This window comes from Cucurbita maxima, unplaced genomic scaffold (genome assembly GCF_002738345.1).
Source record: "Cucurbita maxima cultivar Rimu unplaced genomic scaffold, Cmax_1.0 Cma_Scf00028, whole genome shotgun sequence".
NCBI lineage: Eukaryota > Viridiplantae > Streptophyta > Magnoliopsida > Cucurbitales > Cucurbitaceae > Cucurbita > Cucurbita maxima.
In genome coordinates, this window is record NW_019272044.1 from 1356677 (window position 1) to 1372645 (window position 15969).

Below are 15969 nucleotides of genomic sequence, written 5' to 3' on the forward strand. Positions count from 1 at the left end.
GCTAAGCCAATTTGTTCTTGCATCGCCTACGGCCAAGCGACGTATGATCGAGCCTCTAGCCTCAGTTTTAAAAGAAGGTTTTAGAAAATGAGGGTAGAGAGAGATTTTAGAAAGAGACATTTTTGAAAGAGACGTTATATAAGCAAGCAAGAGAGAGATAACAACGGCTTAGCATATATAACCTTGGGTAGGGAGAAGTTGACAACTAGTATAGTACATTTTGAGGCATTTCATGTCTGGCAGGCCTAGACATGATATTTTTGAGGTGTCATACGCCCTAGAACTACAAAAGTAAAAACACAAGAAAGAAAAGACATGACAAGGGTTTGGCTTGTCATGGGTATGCGGCCATGGGCAACACGCCCTGAACGAGCATGACCGTGACATCCTCCCCCACCTAATTGGTTGACGTCCCTATCAACCGACTACTTTCAAACCTTGCGATGTGGGTGGCGGCGGAGTTCAGATCTTCGACGCGTTCCCAGCTGGTTTCCTATGTAGGGAGATTCTTCCATTTGACAAGGAATTCACGAATCGTCCGTACAGGTCTTCCTATCTTCCTAACCCTGTCGGCGAGGATCTCCTCTACTTCTTTTGTTTCTTTTTGCTTCAGATCGATGCTCGGTCTCGTGATTGCATTTTGTTGGTCGTCGTCTGGGTCAGGGTGGTAGGGCTTCAAGTTGCTAACATGAATTTCTGGGTGGATTTTCATCCATGCGGGTAGTGCAACTCGGTAGGAGGTAGCCCCGATCTTTTTAAGGACTTCAACCAGGCTTTCATATTTTAGAACGAGTCTCTGGTCCTTTCGGCTGCGAAATCTGATCTGTTCTGGTTTCAGCTTGATGAGAACTTGATCTCCTGCTCGAAATTGAAGGGGGCGACGCTTCTTGTCCGCCCACATTTTCATATGCTTGGAAGCCTTCTCTAAATATGCCCAGGCTATATCTGTTGTCTGCTTCCATTCTCTTGTGAAGTTGTGAGCTTGAGGGTTTTTCCCTGCATAAGGATGATCAATAATATGGGGTAAGGCTAGTTGTCGTCCACTTACAATTTCGAAGGGACTCTTCCCATAGACGAGCTGGTTTGACAATTGAAGCAAAATTGGGCGACATCTAATAGTTGTATCCAGTTCTTCTGGCGAGCGTCGACGAAGTGAGGTAAGTATTCTTCGAGCAAGCAATTGAACCGTTCTGTCTGTCCATCGGTTTGAGGGTGATAACTCGAGGAGATGTTTAAGGTTGTTTCCAAGAAGGCGAATAACTCAGTCCAGAATGTCCCAATGAATTTGTCATCCCTATCACTGATGATGCTCGACGGAATGCCCCATAACTTTACAACGTGTTTGAAAAATAGTTGGTTGTGAGTTCAGCTGAGCATAATTTGGGAGTGGGGATGAACGTCGCATATTTTGAGAATCGGTCTACGATAACCAAGATGGCGTCATATTCCCCGACTTTTGGGAGGTGTGTTATGAAGTCCAGAGATACACTTTTCTAGGGTCTTGTTGGCACAGGTAGAGGTTCCAAAAGTCCTGAGACTTTGGCTTTCTCGACTTTTTCCTGTTACAGATGAGGCATGTCTTGGTGTATTGCATGATGTCGTCTCGCATGTTTGGCCAGAAGTACCCCTTTTTTATTAGGGCGTATGTTCTTTGCCACCCAGGGTGTCCGGCCCATAAGGTAACATGACATTCCTGAATGAGCTTCTTCCTCAGTTCTCCCGTTCTTGGGACATAGAATCTGTTTCCTTTTGTCATCAAAAGGTCTTCCTCAACCCAAAACTGTCGTGTTTTCCCAGCTTTAGTTAGTTCGACGACGGCTTTGGCCGATGGGTCTTTGTGTAAATGTTCCTTGATGATGTCGCACATCAATCCATCGATCTTACTTGAGTGAATATGGGCTAACATGCACAGGGCCGCATGTTCGCCCTTCCGACTCAGTGCGTCGGCTGCTTGATTACTCTTTCCTGTTTTGTGTTCGAACTTGAAGTCGAATTCGACCAACGACTCCTGCCACCGGGCTTGTTTTGCCGTCAATTTTGGTTGATCAAAGAAGTGACAAATGGCGTTGTTATCCGTCTTCACTACGAATTGAACCCAAGAGATACTGTCTCTAGACTCGAAGGCAATGGACTACTGCCAACATTTCTTTCTCGGATACAGTGTATCTACGTTCGGCGTCATTGAGCTTTCGACTTTCGTAAGCGATGGGGTGGCCTTCCTGAATAAGGACCCCACCTAGGGCAAAGTCGGAAGCATCTGTTTCTATTTCAAATGGCTTTGTAACATCTACCAATCCGAGGACAGGACCCCTCGTCATGGTTGTTTTCAGATCTTCAAAGGCCATTTGACAATCATTTGACCACGACCAAGGGTGGTCTTTCTTCAACAGCTCTGTCAATGGGGCGACTCGTCGTGAAAACCCTTCGACGAACCGCCTATAGTAGTTGGCTAATCCTAAGAAGGACCGCATATAGGATACGGAAGTAGGAACCTTCCATTCTTGGATAGCTTTTATCTTATCGCTATCCATACTAATCTGTCCACATTTGTCGACATGTCCAAGGAAGTTGATGCATGTTTGTGCGAATGCACATTTCTCTTTCTTGACATTTAGTTGGTTCTGTCGTAGCTTGTCAAACACCAGCTTCAAGTGCACTTTGTGTTCCTCTAGGGTTGTGTTGTAAACCACTATGTCGTCGAGGTATACTATGACGAACTGATCCAAGTATTCGTAGAAAACTTGGTTCACCAACATGCAGAAAGTAGCTGGGGCGTTTGTTAAGCCAAAGGGCATTACTAGGAATTCGAAGGCCCCATATCTTGTTACACACGTCGTCTTAGGCTCGTTCCCTTCGGCAATACATACTTGGTAATATCCTGATCATAAGTCCAACTTCATGAAGTACTTGGCCCCGTGAAGTTGGTCGAACAAATCGAATATTATTGGTAGTGGATATTTGTTGCGTACCGTCACCTTGTTTAAGGCTCTATAGTATATACACAGACGCAACGTCCCATCCTTTTTCTTCTGGAACAGTACGAGGCTTCGTAGGGTGCCTTTGCCGAGCGGATGAATCCCGCCTTCAGCAACTCATCCAGTTGTTTTCTTAATTCGGCTAGCTCGAGCGGAGCCATCCGGTATGCGTTCTTCACTGGCGGTTTAACCCCGGGGATGAGTTCGATTTCATGATCAATGCCTCGACGAGGTGGTAATGTTTGGGGTAAGCTCTCTGGCATTATGTCAGCATAGCTGTTTAGTACCTCCTTGATTTCATTTGGGACAGTTTCTTCGGTGGTCACTACTTCCATCAATGGTATGGCCATAAATGTAGGTTCCTCTCGTGCGAGTCCCCTTTTCAATTGTATGGCCAAGATCATTCGAAAATTACCTAGTTGCTTGATGCTTGCAGGTATTACTGTGGGGTTGCGGTCGGGGATCACTAAGCATTTTGCCAGCGGCATTGGGATAACTTTGTGTTCTAGGAGGAACTCTATCCCAAGTACCACGTCAAAGTTGTCCATGCGAGCTACAACAAGATCTTGCTCTCCTGTCCAATCCCCTATTTTGAAGGGGACTCTTTTGGAAACTCCCACAATAGGCAAGGCCTCAGAGTTGATAGCTTTCACTTTCCCCGGGTTCTTTTCTATAGTGAGTCCCAATCTTCGGGCTTCTTGATCGGCGATGAAGTTGTGGGTCGCTCCTGAATCTATCAAAGTGCTCCTGCTCGGTCGAGAATTTATTGTCGCATCTACGAACATGAGCCCTTTCTCTACTATCTCCTTCGGTTCGATCTTCCGTTGGAGGGCTGACAATAATTTATGCGCGTCCATTCGGGGATTGTCTTGATCTTCCTTCTTGTCAAGCATAGTCTCAACCCTTGCGTCATTGCTCTCTTGAATGGACACTTGGAGCGCAGTGAGAGAGGCCTGATGAGGACAGTAAGATACTTTGTGGGGACCTTTACACAACATGCATTGTAAAGGCGTTGTCGGGTGGTTCCTTTGATGGTAAGGTCCTCGAGATGTCCCCGCTTGGTTGTTCTAAGGAGGTCTATCCGTCCATCCACTTGGTCTGTCGTTATCTCCGTTCGGTCTGTTGGGGCTTCCATTTTGATGACCTGGTGGTTTGTATGTCTTGCCCCTAGTGTTTGGGGCTGGTGTCATTTTTCTTTGGGATCCCGCTTCGTTCCCATAGTCTAGGTATCTCTCGGCACAGGCCATTGCGGTAGCTAGGGTTTGGACCTTGTTCTCGTGTAGCTTTGTTTTGGCCCACGGCTGTAACCCATTTATAAAGAAGAACACCTTGTCCTTCTCTGATGTGCCCCTGATATCTAGCATCAGGGTTGAGAACTGTTTAACATAGTCTCATATGCCTCCAGTATGTTTTAGGGCTACTAGTTTTTCCATTGTTATATGTCCTACATTTTCGGGGAGGAATTGGTCTCTCAACTCTTTCTTGAGGTCCTCCCACGAGTCAATGGTGCACAATCCATCCTCGATGTCTTGCACCTTCGTACGCCACCACAGTTTGGCGTCGTCTATGAGATACATCGAGGCTACAGTCACCTTCTTGTCGTCGGTACAAGCCGTTGTGGCTTTGAAGTACTATTCGACATCAAAGATGAAGTTTTCCAACTCTTTGACGTCCCGATTACCTTTGAAGGCTCTAGGATCTGGGAATCTTAGTTTGTTGGACCCTGTATTAGTTTGCCCAGCCGTGACGTTCTCCACGGCTTTCATGGTCACTTCAATTCGAGTGTCCATGGAGGCCATCCTTTCTTGGATGTCGTCGATTGTTGTTCTGAATTCATCAGCTAATCCATTGAACAAGCTCATCATTGTATTTTGTAGCACGTCGAACTCTTCGTCACATCCCTCCTTGTGCGCGACAGAGCTATCCGGATTACCAGACGGTTTTGGGCTGCTCGTAGGAGCAACTCTTTCTTCGAGCGAGGTCACTCGAAACATCAATTCTGCATCCAGGCGGTTGTCCATTGCGTATTTTCTACGACTTTCTCACTCAATTCGGTCACCCATGCTTCCAGGAAGCGGAGGGTGTCAGGGACTTCTTTGAGGATCAGTATTTCCTCCTCTATTAGCGTAAGCCAGTCGGCTTGTGCTTTGGGTGTCGACTTTGTCGCCGACATGGTTTCGGTCTTTACTTTGTCACGGAGCTAACAAAGCTCTTATACCACTTGACACAATCGCACTTTTGAAGGCAGCGGACTAGCGATTGTGCGGCACTCACTTCCCAACGACAAGTGAGCTAAGCCAATTTGTTCTTGCGTCGCCTATGGCCAAGCGACGTATGATCGAGCCTCTAGCCTCGATTTTAAAAGAAGGTTTTAGAAAACGAGGGTAGAGAGAGATTTTTGAAAGAGACGTTATATAAGCAAGCAAGAGAGAGATAACAACGGCTTAGCATATATAACCTTGGGTAGGGAGAAGTTGACAACTAGTCATATCCCCTATAGTACATTCTGAGCCATTTCATGTTTGGTAGGCCTAGACATGATATTTTTGAGGTGACATACGCCCTAGAACTACAAAAGTAAAAACACTAGAATGAAAAAACATGACAAGGGTTTGGCTTGCCATGGGCATGCGGCCATGGGCAACATGCCCTAGACGAGCATGACCGTGACACTGGGAACATAATCCTACCGTATGAAATTCTCTTCTTCCCATATTGGGAAAGTACATAGGTAGTTCTCTTAAATATTGATCCTGTGACTTGAACAATGAAGTTCCACCCTCTTACGTCCTCGAGATGACTTAGTTTATAGTTGGATCATAAAAAATTGTTCATTGGAAGAACAGTGGTATTTAAGATGAACGATGTAATTACAAAGTAAAACAACTCGTGGATTTATCTATACAATAAACGAACCTAATATAACAAATATCTCATCTGTGATTACAAATATTAAATATTTTTTTATTTTTTTTAAAGGTAGAATTAGGTTAAATTTTTGTAAAATCGAAAATTCTAACCAATTTGATATTTATGTTTGAGTTAGATAGTTGATAATGGAAGTTTATCACAAAATGGATTGATTTTTTTTTTTTTTTTCCCGAAATTTTGTAGAACACGTGTCTAGGTTAATTGTCCGTTACGTTTCCTTTCCAGCGCTTTCGCCTTCCGATGCCAATCTCTTTATATTCCTTACGTATAATTCAAGCCATTTTTCTTGTTCTTCACCAAGATAATACTCCTCCGATCAACTTCTTTCCTTCTTCAATTTCTCTCTGATTTCTGACTTCTGATTTCTATGGCGATGCCTTCGCGGGAAGCAATTGATACTTTCATCGGCGTTACCGGAGCATCCGAAGCGATCGCCGTTCAGAGCCTCGAGGTCTCATTTCTATATTTTTGTTTCCCTTTTTCTCTCTTGTAGTCGGTTTCTTTCTGGAGGGAAGGCGCTGATTTTGCCTCAGCTTGGTGATTTTTTATGCTGCCGCTGGACTGTTGATGTCGATGTTTAGGACCGTTAGGTTTAGGTCATTGCTTCTGAAGTTGTTTTATGGGAGTGCTTATTATACTTCTTTCTGCTGGATTTTGATTTTGGGGGGTTTTCTTATTTCAGCTATGGATACGTGGGTTGTGAATTTTTTAGTTAAATTTGGCATGTTTTCGTCTCTTGGTTATTTGTTGGCAGTTCATGTGGTAGTGAAGATTAGGAGAATACAAATTCTAAGCATTGATGACGAGATAGACTTCTTTTTTGGTCGTAAATGGCTTCAATATGTTCATTTTCCTTTTATGGTCTTACATTTAGGCGCATGGTGCTGATCTCAATGCTGCTGTGAATGCATATTTCAATGAAGGAGATAGAAGTTCGTCCGTAAAGTATGCTACCACTTCCGTTTCACTCCGTTTTTTTTTTTTTCCTAAAGCTTTTGTTCCTTAAAAATGGAATTGCTTACCTGCATATCTGTGTTCTTTTTATGTATCTGACCATATTCTTGATGATGAACTTAAACTCTTCCAAATATCTCCAGTGCACGTCAAACCTCTGTTTCTGGTGAATATGATTTCATGGACATTGATGATCCGGTTGAAGTTGAACCCCATGGTCCTCCTCGGTCTCTTCTATCTACAGCTAGAGAGGGAATGATTCCATTTTCGTTACTTGACCGAAATCTCCGCCAGGGGTTCTTTGATCGCCCCTCTGATTTTACAAGTTCTGCTCCAGTTGTGACTCATCCAAGAGAGGTGAGGGAGATTCCCATAGAATTTAGAGATGGTAATCGACCATCTGGCCAATCTGGCCAATCTGGCCATGAGCCGACAATTGAGGATGTCACTGGGACTGTAGATGCCCATGTTCCAGAGGTTCGTGGAACTGTAGTAATTGATGATAATGAAGATGAAGAACCTCCAGTTACTTCTACGGCATGTGCACCATATTTAGAGAATCGCGCTGTTTCAAGTATCATATCTCGTGGCAGAAATGCTGTACCCGGTGCCTTTGAAAGTAATGAGTTCCAAGACAGAAATGACATTGAAGAAGAAATGATTCGTGCTGCGATTGAGGCTTCAAAGAAGGATGTTGTGCAAGCTTATCCAAGCGATCCCTTAACTACACATACTGTATGCAATAACACTATGAACGTGGAGCTTTTTATTTGCTGATGAGGCATTGCATCATGTTGTGGTATATACTGATATACCTTTTGCCTTGATGGCAGGATTCAAGCAATCTTAGGACTGAAGAACATATTTCTCCCTTGAATAATTTTGAAGTTTCACATGCAGCTTCATCTATCAAGGTTTGTTCTCATCTTAAACCCCTTTTTTGTCTTGACGCTTGCACATTCTTACGGATAACTTGTATCGACAATACAGCCAGATGAAGCTTTCCCTGAGCGAGGGGAGAACATTGGAGGATCGAAAATAGCAGATTCTAAGTCAACTGAGGTGGAGCTGAGGAAAGGTAGAGCACTAAATGGAAGGTATTCTTCTCAACGACTGTATTCTCTATAAACTACACTAGCTAGATTTATTGTCCATTTGGGATTGATTTTGGATAGACTAAAAGAAATTATAAAAAAAATTTAACCGTCTAGATTGTTTGGTAACATGACATATTTATCAATTTATCTAGAATCGCTTTCCAATCTGCTTTGAGTTGCAAAATCAAATTGGCTTTCCTTAAAATTTGTATCTTTCCTTGAAAAATTTTGAAATTTCAATTCTATCCTTCCATTCATTTATTTATTTCTTTTTGTGACAATTATTTTTCCCAAGCTTTTATCAAATAATTTATATTAAACAAAGTTTTACTTTCACTTTTAATCGTATAATTTTTTTAATAATTATCTTATGATAAAGTATATATTAAATATCAATATAAAAAATAATTGCAATGTATATGTCTACTTTGGTCATTATAGCTAAATCACAACAATACTATTTATTTGTCAAACATCATAACATGCTTTTCATGTTTTATATTGAAATTTACCAAACAGTAATCTACTTCATTTCACAATTGATCTTCTTAGAAGTATGGTTGACATCATTTTTTTAAAAGCTACATCAATCCCAAATGAAGCCTTAGTACAAATTATTATTGAACCAACTTGATTATTATGATGCCTACTGAGGTGAGACATGAGACTGTAATTTGTGTTGTATTGTTTTACGCAAAAGTCTGATGACAATACATTGGAAAAATTCAGGATGGAAGCAGGAAGCACGTCTTTTCAAGACGAGGTTGAAGACCTAGAGCAAGATAATTTAGTTAGGCATCGGTCCAAACGCAAGTCCTCTGGCTATGTTGAGCCTGCAAAGGGGGTTGAAGTTGATGTAAGCCTTGCATCTAGTCCCAAGCATTCCGGTGCTGGTAATAATTCACAGCACAATGGGAGTATCTTTCGTTCTGATGAGGTATAGAATTTAGTATGCCGATGTTTTTATCCTAATTTCTGCAACAAGATATCATCCTAGCCGCTATTTATAACTATCCATTTTAACTGTTGATGCTTCTCTATTGAAGTGGGGTGGAATTTCTTCAGAGGAGCATGATGAAGCAGTCATGCTTGAGGCGGCCATGTTTGGTGGAGGTTCTGAAGGAAGTTCATATAATTTTCCATCTGCACCTCATGAATTCATGAGAAATCAAGGTTCATATATGCAGCCAGCCCCTCGCCCTCCTTCTCCCACTTTAGTAGCTCAGCGTTTGATTAGGGAACAACAGGTTAGGCTTTTGCGTTTTAAGTAAAAAACTGTTCAAGGTTGCCATCTATTGAGTCTAATTGTTAGTCACATACCCATGCAGGATGATGAGTATCTTGCAGCCTTACAAGCTGACAAAGAAAAAGAACTGAAGGCAATGGCAGAAGCTGCTGCTGTTCTTGAAGAAGAAAAACAAAGAGAGGAGGAATCCCGTCAGAAATTGGATGCTGAGAAGGTAATTCTGGTCATTTCTGTGGCTTTCTCTTCTGGAGATGCCTTTTCCCATCCGTTGTAATTAATTCATAGAATACTCCATATATTTGAGATAAGAAATGTGTGCAAGTGCATTATATGTCTATTTGCTCTCTTGTTGTGCTCTCAGGGATTTCAGACTCAACACAGAACATTGTACTCTATTCTGAATAGTCTCTACAAACATTAAATCTTCATACTGATTGTTATGGTTACGAACTTTATCATCCGAGTCGTATAGGATAAACTAGAGTAATGTGTCTCTGTCAACACATACTAGATTCTCTGTGATTTTGACGTGTCAAACACTAATTGAACAAATTGCATGAGTTTGATACTTGTGAAACATCTCTAGTAGCACTTTTTAAGCACGACATAGCATCAAACAATCATTTTCTCTGATAATTGTTTGTCATTTGAACTAATCTTACCTTTATTCATTTACTTTCATAAAAATGATTATAAAATGAAATGTAGGGAAGTATAATAAATTTTAAGAGTGAAAACCTTCAGACTTATTTAATTAAAGGAAATAACAATATATAGTGCACAAGCACTTTGAAATTATGTTAAATTATTAAGGCATTTTATCATTAGAAATAGGTTACTTGTTTCTTCGATCTCTTAGAGCAGTATTGCATATTTCATTCCTTCTTTTAGGTGTCGTATATCATAAAGTTCGACAAATTCCTAGGGGGTTCCATTAAAATGCATCAAAAATCTTTTTTATATTACACATTTTTTATAAATGTGTCCTCATGGTCTCCGTTTTCTATCCATGTTCCTGCTTTATTTTCTATTAGCGTTTTTGTAGTAACTTTATAGAAATTATCTGGAAGTTGTCATTTTTCTCCATACCAAACTGATGTTGTTGCTCACTGTCTTATTTGTTCAAAGGCCAAATAGTTTTTGGATAACATAGCATTGTGATCGTTGTGAGGATATTCAAATTATGAAATTTGGTCCTTTCATAATGCTGTTTGGGATTCCTCCCCTACTAGTTCAAGTATGATGTATGGTATTTTCACTTCTGCGAGATATATTTGGTCCATGTATTCCACATTTCTGGAATTTACAACAACGAGCAATCTTCTGTTCTAGATGTTCACTCTATATGGTTTTTTAATTAGCAGGAACTTGAAAGACACTTGGCAAAAATAGAAGCTTCTCTTCCTAGTGAACCAAGAACAGATGATGAGAATGCTGTGACACTATTAGTGCGCATGCCCGATGGCAGTCGCCGTGGTCGTCGATTTCTCAAAACTGATAAGCTACAGGTGAATTGTATAGAGGTTGGCAATGGTAGATTTGTATTCTATGCCCCTCTTTGCCTAACTGGCTGTGTGATATGTTTTGTAGTGTCTCTTGGACTTCATTGATATTGGTAGAGTTGTGAAGCCTGGCTCCTACAGATTGGTGAGTACATTCCGTATGCTAAGACGATGTTTCTCTGCCAAGAAGTATTATTTTTATTTGTCGTTTTCTATGACGATATGATACTCTGATGCTATACTAATTAGAGAGTAATTTAAAATTTGGTTTAAAATCTATTTTGTTTTAGAAGCTTATTATTCCATTATAGTTCATAATCATCACAAAATGATTTGAAACCTAATTGAGACATTTGATCATTTGAGTAGACATATACTTTATATGTTCGAAATAATACAGAATCTTAAGTGTAAACCTATGGTTTAATATTTTTGTTGATTTCATTTCATGTATGTATTTATTCTATGGAACAGGTGAGGCCATATCCTCGAAAAGCTTTTGGAGATGGGGAGAGTTCTTCAACGTTGAATGAACTTGGACTTAACAGCAAACAAGAAGCCTTATTTCTGGAGTTGATTTAATGGTCTGGGCAACGCTCGAGTCCGATGGTGCCGAACTTAAATGATATATACATGAAAACTGCATCTTCCCTCTGTGTGTGGATGAGACAGAGATGGCATTTGAAGGTATGAATAGAACCATTAATGCGGAATAATGGTCTTTTAGTGCAAAATATTTGATCATTATGCCGAGGAGTTCTGTATGCAGCTTTCTTGTTAATACGATGGGGGTTTTAGAAATCATATTGGATTCTGTGGCTGCTTTGTATATGACTAGTTCTATTCATTTTAGACAGAAACATTGCATATATTAGATGGCTACCCAAAATAATAGAGCCTTCCTTGGTTTGCTACATAAAATGGTTCTTTGTTTCTGATTTTGCATTGTCTTGGTATCTTTAATATTCATCTTTTGGGCATTTCACAAAACTAGCTCGTCATGGAATGTCACGGTGAATCTATATTTTGAAAGCATATGGGTAAGGTCTGTGATGGCATATGCCAAGTTATTTCAAAGACTTGATGATCAATCTAAATCAAGTATTGTCCAAGCGAAGTATTTAGGTGAGATTAAATGAGGAGAAATTTCTCCCTAGTTGACGCGTTTTAAAACTTTGGGCTGACAATTTATGTGCAAATTTTTTTTATTATTTGGATGTGGAGAGGGAAGTCTAAGAGAAGCTAACAAGGGATGTTTCATGCTTATTAGGTAGGAATGACTTTAAGGGCTTAAAACTGCCTTTTAAGTCGATCTAAATAGATCCTTCAAAAGGTTCCTTGAAACTCAAGAGTATTGCAATATAACATATGTGCATACTTGTGTGTTCTTACTCAGAGTTCATCGTAACAGTAACCGCTCTAGCCCACCACTATCAGATATTGTCCTCTTTGGGTTTTTCTTTTCGGATTTTCCCTCGAGGTTTGCTAGGGAGAGGTTTACACACCTAATGTTTCGTTCTCCACCCCAACCAACGTGGAATTTTCTTTTCGGATTTTCTCTCGAGGTTTGCTAGGGAGAGGTTTACACACCCAATGTTTCGTTCTCCACCCCAACCAACGTGGAATCTCATGATACTATTTGTAATGGCTCAAGCTCACCGTTAGTAGATATTGTCCTCTTTGGGATTTCCCTTTTAGACTTACCTTAGATATTGTCCTCTTTGGGTTTTTCCTCTCCTCGAGGTTTTTAAAACGTCTGTTAGGGAGAGGTTTCCATACTTTTGCTTCAGTCTTCTTTCCAATCGAGTTTTCATACCCCTTGTTTCCGTCTATTCCTCAACCAATGTGGGATCTCACAGTAGCTCCTTTCAAGGTTGTCTTATTATAATAAATGTGATGCAAAGGATGGTTTTTTTGTGAACTTCAAAGTCTTGAGCAGCATCAATCTTGCTCGGACTTGCTTGTAACTAAATTAAATAGATTTAAGGGAGAAATAAGACAGCATTATTTTGATTCAGTCACTAATATATATAGAAAGAAATTGGAATGAACACTTACATAAAAGAATTAAAGAACTGTCTATAAACCCTTATAAGAATTAAAAAATAATCTCTTATAAACCCTAATAAGAATTTCTTCCCTCTCCCTCTTTTCATGTGTATAACAAATTACAATTGAAACCAAAAGAATGTAATAAATCAATATCAAGATATTTCTGCTGCTGTCCATCCTGACACACTGTAAAGTGGTTGTTCTTCCCAAGCTAAGCAAACTGCTTGAGCTCCTCCTTCTCCAATCTTTCTCACATTGAATCCATCAGCTGATGAGTACATTTTCAACAGGATTTGGCTCTGAAGAAGCTCTCGATCGTCCCGAATCCCGACGCATCGCAGCCCTCCTTGCTTCTCCATCACTTTCTTCCATTTCTCAAATCCAACATGCCTTTCATACCTCTCCCTTCCTTCACATCCTATCATGTTCCTTATCTCCCTCCCAAACATCTCCTCGATTTTCAACCTTCCCGAGCTGTTCGGTGGAAGGCTAGTGTCGAGGGAGTCGAATATGGCACCATAGTACTTAATTGTGGCTGCAACTCGAGTCTCCAATCTCGGGTCGTTGTGCTCGGCTTCTTGCTCGGCCATCACAACAATTCTCGGGTTCGTGCTTCTTATAAGCCCCAAAAAGTCCTTCAATGCTCCCCCGCCACCATTGATGTTATTATCATACAGAGTCTTGTGCAGTTGGAGAATGCAATTCACTCCTACACTCTCATTCTCCTTGACATGAAGCATCCATAGTCTCACATCCTCCAACCGGTCCACCACCGCGTGGAACTCGAACGGCAGCCTCAATGCCTCGGCGAACCCCGCCAGCCTATCTCCCGTTTCGTTCAATTCCTGCTTCGATTCACCGATCCCGGTGATTCGGACATGACTCGGAGGATTCACTCGAGATGCCAAACTCTGAAACAAGCTCGGCCATTGCAGCCCTTCCTTTATGTCAAAGTCTATGATGTGAACCTTGTCTTTCCCTTCAAATGCTCTCAGCAACATCTCATTTGCTGTGAAGTAGATGAATTTCGGGATCGGACTCACCTCGTTTAGAAGACGTAACGCTATACCTGTATCGTCGTCGATCCGATTGTATTCCCTCGGCGGCCTTACGTGAAACACTTGTGGCCAAACTCTGCTCACTCTTACTGCTAAAGCCTCTGTGTAATACGCAATCAAACGTGTAATGGGTGATGAACCTCTTGGTGAAGCTTGGCTACCAAGTTTTTCTATCAAATGGTTAATCAAAGTAATGTTCTTTGATCTTATTGCTTCCACACATGCCATTAGAACACTCAACAGCTCAAATGATTCTTCTTCTCCTCTCTCATTTTCTGAGCCAGAGCCTTGATGGTGATGATATGAAGGATTTCTTGAGCTCCCATTTCCAATTTCTGGCCCTGCTTCTGCTGCTGCAAATCTCTCACTTCCTGATGATGAACTCGACCCCGAATCTGAACCGGAGACCGAGTCCGAGCTGTCCTGCGCCTTCACTTGGCTGCTTTCTCCGTCATTTCCTTCTCCCAAATCAGCGATCTCTGACATAAACGGCGACGTTGAACTTCCAGGAAGAAAGCAGAGTCCTTCATCCCCATCAGGCTGTTGATGATACCAGAAACTCCGAACCCCACCGCCGAATTGGCTCAGAATCAGCCCGTCTCCTATGTCGTCTCTGCACGCTCTCTTCCTCTTGGCATTGCTAATGGAAGATTCATCATCATCATCAATCCCAACTTGCTCTGCAATTCTCTTCAAGTTCTTACCTTTCCCATTCCAAAACTCTTGCTTGATTTGCTGGTTAGCAGCGGATAGCGGCGGAAGCCTGATGCTCTGCTTCTCGACCGAGAGAGCAACCGGACGGATCGACGGGGATCGAACGACGGAAGAGGCGTCTTTTGAGTGGGAAAAGCTGCAGGGCAAATCCAATCTCTGTGCGCTCATTGAAGGCGGAAACTGCAAAAGGCAAGCTTGAAACGGCGACTGTACTACTTCACTTCTCAAATGATTCCTTGGCGAGAGCAATGTTGAACTAGAACACCCAGCCAACATCCTCTATCTTCTTCCAACGCTTTTGCTTCGTTTTTCCAAAAAGATCCACACACCCCCACAACCCAATTTTCCTTTCTTTTTCTTTTTTCCTCTGTTTTTCAAAATCCCTTTTAGAGTTTATAATCTAAGAAAATCAATTCCCTTCAAGCACTACAAAGAATGAAGCTACGTGATTGTGTGAAGAAACCCAAAAATCGTATGAACAGAAAGAACAGAAAGAAATTAGAAAAAAACAAGAGGAATCCGATGAATGAGAAACAGAGGAAGAGAATCAAAAGAAACACTCTGTTTTTAAAGTACCAAATCGTGTGTCCTAAAATTGAATCCCAACCCCAAAAACAAAGAATGAAAGAATAGAAAATAGATTAAAATAAAAAGAAAAAGAAAATCATCGGATTCCCAAAGATTCAGAGGAAATTCATAGGAAAGGACAGAGAGAAGATTTACTTACAAACCGATGAACAGAGTTGAAGAAACATACTGGCGAGGCGAAATGGAAGCAGAATCTCAAACCCAGAACAGAGATGGAAGCCATGGTGGCAAAATCGAATCATCCAACAGCTGAAGAATCAGAGAAAGAACACAAAACCCACTAAGAATTGAGAAACAGAGAGAAAGAAATAGAAGTATTTGATCAAAACCCATTCATTACCTGTCTCTGTCTCTGTAAACTTCCTCTGTTGCTGATGTGGTTGTTGTTCTTTGTTTCTTCCCTGTTGGACCTGTGACTGATTTGATTTAGGAGCACTGAAACAAAAGGAAAGAACGATGGAGCAGAGGGAGAAAAGGGTATCAGGACTGTGGAAAGAGAGGGTGTAAGTGACCGTTGGAGTATGTCGGTGGAATATGACCGTTGAGAGAAGAGGGGAAATTGGAGGGTACGGTCTCTCTCTATTCTTCGCGTGGAAAACGTCACGCTTGATGCACGTGACCTTCTAATTAATTATATTTTTCTTTTTTTTATTTTATTTTTACGTAGACCGACCGTTGAGTTACGTTACATTGACCTTTGCTTTTTAGGATCTCCTTTTCATTTACCGCCGTTTTTATGGTAATAATGGTAATAAATAATTTCTAATTTTACCTTTTGTATTAATTTTATTCTTAATATTCAATAAATATGTTTTTTTTATTATTATTAAAATTAATCGATGAATTCCTGAA

At 41.0% G+C, this 15969-nt stretch overlaps 2 protein-coding genes across 2 annotated transcripts; one reads left to right on the forward strand and one right to left on the reverse strand.

Annotated features, from left to right (window-relative positions):
* The first annotated feature begins 6168 nt into the window (after window positions 1–6168).
* Window positions 6169–11645, forward strand: LOC111500271 (plant UBX domain-containing protein 8-like). The gene is made up of 11 exons (XM_023151984.1): window positions 6169–6357; window positions 6781–6851; window positions 7004–7595; window positions 7694–7774; window positions 7851–7957; window positions 8687–8894; window positions 9004–9204; window positions 9286–9417; window positions 10568–10711; window positions 10794–10850; window positions 11180–11645. Exons 1-11 carry the CDS (start codon window positions 6274–6276, stop codon window positions 11285–11287), a joined length of 1785 nt encoding a protein of 594 aa, XP_023007752.1. The 5' UTR covers window positions 6169–6273; the 3' UTR covers window positions 11288–11645.
* A 1116-nt stretch (window positions 11646–12761) lies between these two features.
* LOC111500266 (scarecrow-like protein 28) lies at window positions 12762–15592 on the reverse strand. Its single transcript, XM_023151978.1, has 2 exons — window positions 15458–15592; window positions 12762–15366 (listed from the first exon to the last, which is right to left on the reverse strand). The coding sequence occupies exon 2, from the start codon at window positions 14803–14805 to the stop codon at window positions 12910–12912; it is 1896 nt and encodes a 631-aa protein (XP_023007746.1). The 5' UTR covers window positions 14806–15366; window positions 15458–15592; the 3' UTR covers window positions 12762–12909.
* Window positions 15593–15969: the final 377 nt, after the last annotated feature.

Coding starts and splice junctions, on each gene's coding strand:
- LOC111500266 (XM_023151978.1), bottom strand. CDS start 14,805: ATGTTGGCTGGGTGTTCTAGTTCAACATTGCTCTCGCCAAGGAATCAT.
- LOC111500271 (XM_023151984.1), top strand. CDS start 6,274: ATGGCGATGCCTTCGCGGGAAGCAATTGATACTTTCATCGGCGTTACC. Junction 7,775..7,850: donor ATGCAGCTTCATCTATCAAG/GTTTGTTCTCAT, acceptor TCGACAATACAG/CCAGATGAAGCTTTCCCTGA. Junction 9,205..9,285: donor GTTTGATTAGGGAACAACAG/GTTAGGCTTTTG, acceptor ATACCCATGCAG/GATGATGAGTATCTTGCAGC.